The sequence below is a fragment of the Argiope bruennichi genome, chromosome 10, assembly GCF_947563725.1.
Source record: "Argiope bruennichi chromosome 10, qqArgBrue1.1, whole genome shotgun sequence".
NCBI lineage: Eukaryota > Metazoa > Arthropoda > Arachnida > Araneae > Araneidae > Argiope > Argiope bruennichi.
The window spans coordinates 102178208-102180357 of NC_079160.1; the positions used below are offsets into that span (position 1 = coordinate 102178208).

Consider the following 2150-nt stretch of genomic DNA (forward strand, 5'->3'; position numbering starts at 1 on the left):
GTGGCTCTTTTAATTTCCCAAGCCTTCCCATATAGAGAAACCCCTCAGGGGCTCACCTACTATAGGTGAGTACGGGTGTCCCAATCCCGAGGTACCTAGGGATCTTTACTCCTTTCATGTTCAAACTCCCCTACGCCTTCTGCTTTCTGCTGTTTTTCCTTCCCTCGACGGTAAGCGAGGGAGCTCTCCATGAGAAGCGGTCGCCGCTCTGTTTGCTTCTTGCTTCTCATGGACAGCCAAAACCCCACGTGTTTGCCGTGCGTGGCGACCCATTTGAAAGACGGGTGGTGCACTGTGGTCCCCGGTGTATCAATCGGCTGGTACCTAGTCACCTCAGTGGCTAGTCTGCTAGGGATCAAGCGAAGGGGCTACTCCTTGGGCTTGGCGTTAAGGGTGGTCACTGTCCCCGGGGGTAGCTCCCAGCGTATAGGTACCGATTAGCACTAGGGTGGATGCCGAGGCTGATAATAACCAGAGCCGGTAATTGCCTTCCCTTGTTGGGCTCCGTGGTGGGCGGTGCCGTCGGACCCGAATCATTTATCATATCGTATGGGGCTTAAAAACTTAAATCAACAAACGACACGGAAAAATACTGAAAAATATTACGACCATTTTTTTGTCATCAAAAGACTTTCTGAGAATAAGGAGACATTTCACACGGTCTCTCCGTTCCTTGTAGAAAAAGCCGTTTCTGGAACACTTGGGGAAGTTTCTGCCATTCGCAAACTTCGTTCGGGAGATTTGCTGGTGGAAGTTAATTCTCGAAAACAATCTAATCAAATTCTCAAACTGAAAGCATTGGCTACAATTCCCATTTCTGTAAGCGCGCATACATCTCTTAATTCTTCTAAAGGTGTTATTACATGTGGGGAGTTATTTCATACATCAATTGAAGAAATTACAAATGACCTAAAACCTGAAGGAGTGATACATGTACGCCGTATCTCAATTCGGCGGGATGGACAACTCCTCCCTACAAAGCACCTCGTTCTTACCTTCCAAATGCCTACTTTGCCAGAAGTAGTTAAAATAGGATATCTGAGATTGAAAGTGCGTTCTTTTATACCTAACCCTCTGAGATGCTTTCAATGCCAACGTTTTGGGCACTCTAAGATCGCCTGCCGCGGGACACTTACTTGCGCCCGTTGTGCAGAGAAAGGACATGATAGCCAGCAGTGCACCTCATCTGAAAAGTGCGTCAACTGTGATGGCGAACATACTTCCTTTTCCAGATCATGTCCACGTTGGAGGTTGGAAAAAGAAATTATAACTTTGAAAACAAAAGAACAAATTTCTTATCCAGAAGCGAAAAGAAGAATCGAGGCACAGACACCTTCCCCTGGGGTCAGCTATGCATCAGCTGTTAAAAAATCATATTGTAAAAACTGTTCATGCAAAAATTGTGTGCAGATTGTTGCTGAAAAAGTTCCTCCCGCAAAAACATCCGAATCTGATACAGAACCTTCCACAAACAGTGCTCCTGAATCTCACGATCCACCGAAACGTAAACCAAAACCAAAGCCTCCACGTGCTCTTAAATTAAAGCTTTCGAAACACGGCCTTTCACAAGAAATGATTTCGGAAAAATTTAAATCAAAATTGAAAAAATCCAATATTCGAAATTCGGTTGCTCTGGGACTTGCAACTACGGGGACAGTCCAAAAGGATTTACCTACTATTTTTGGAGGATTGTCCAAAAGTCCTGATTCAATTGCTCTCCATCCATCCGACGAAGAGGAGGATGACCTTGAAATGAGTTGCGAAATAACGCCAACTCAAACTAACGCCCTTTATAATTCCCACGCTAAAAAACTCTCTTAATGGGTACCTTTCTCTCGTGGAATTGTCGCGGCATTCGGACAAAGCTAACTGACATCAAAGCTCTCATTAATAAATCAAATCCTGTTTGCGTAGCTCTTCAAGAGACATTTTTGAAACCAGATATTCACTTCAAATTAAGAGGCTATAATTGTGCAAGGAAGGATAACGAAACTGGTGCATCATTCTCTGGTGGAGTGTGCATTTTAACCTCCAACTTTTATCCCAGTACTATCCTTAATCTACGCACTAACTTGCAAGCTGTGGCTGTGCAGATTCATGTCAAATCCTTGGTCACGGTCTGTTGCCTTTACTTGCCTCCAAATGGGGTT

At 44.5% G+C, this 2150-nt stretch overlaps 1 protein-coding gene across 1 annotated transcript; it reads left to right on the forward strand.

Moving 5' to 3' along the window:
• Positions 1 to 549: 549 nt before the first annotated feature.
• On the forward strand, positions 550 to 1821 carry LOC129987682 (uncharacterized). Its single transcript, XM_056095635.1, has one exon. It carries the CDS (start codon positions 550 to 552, stop codon positions 1819 to 1821), a length of 1272 nt encoding a protein of 423 aa, XP_055951610.1.
• The last annotated feature ends 329 nt before the right edge of the window (positions 1822 to 2150 follow it).

Coding starts and splice junctions, on each gene's coding strand:
- LOC129987682 (XM_056095635.1), top strand. CDS start 550: ATGGGGCTTAAAAACTTAAATCAACAAACGACACGGAAAAATACTGAA.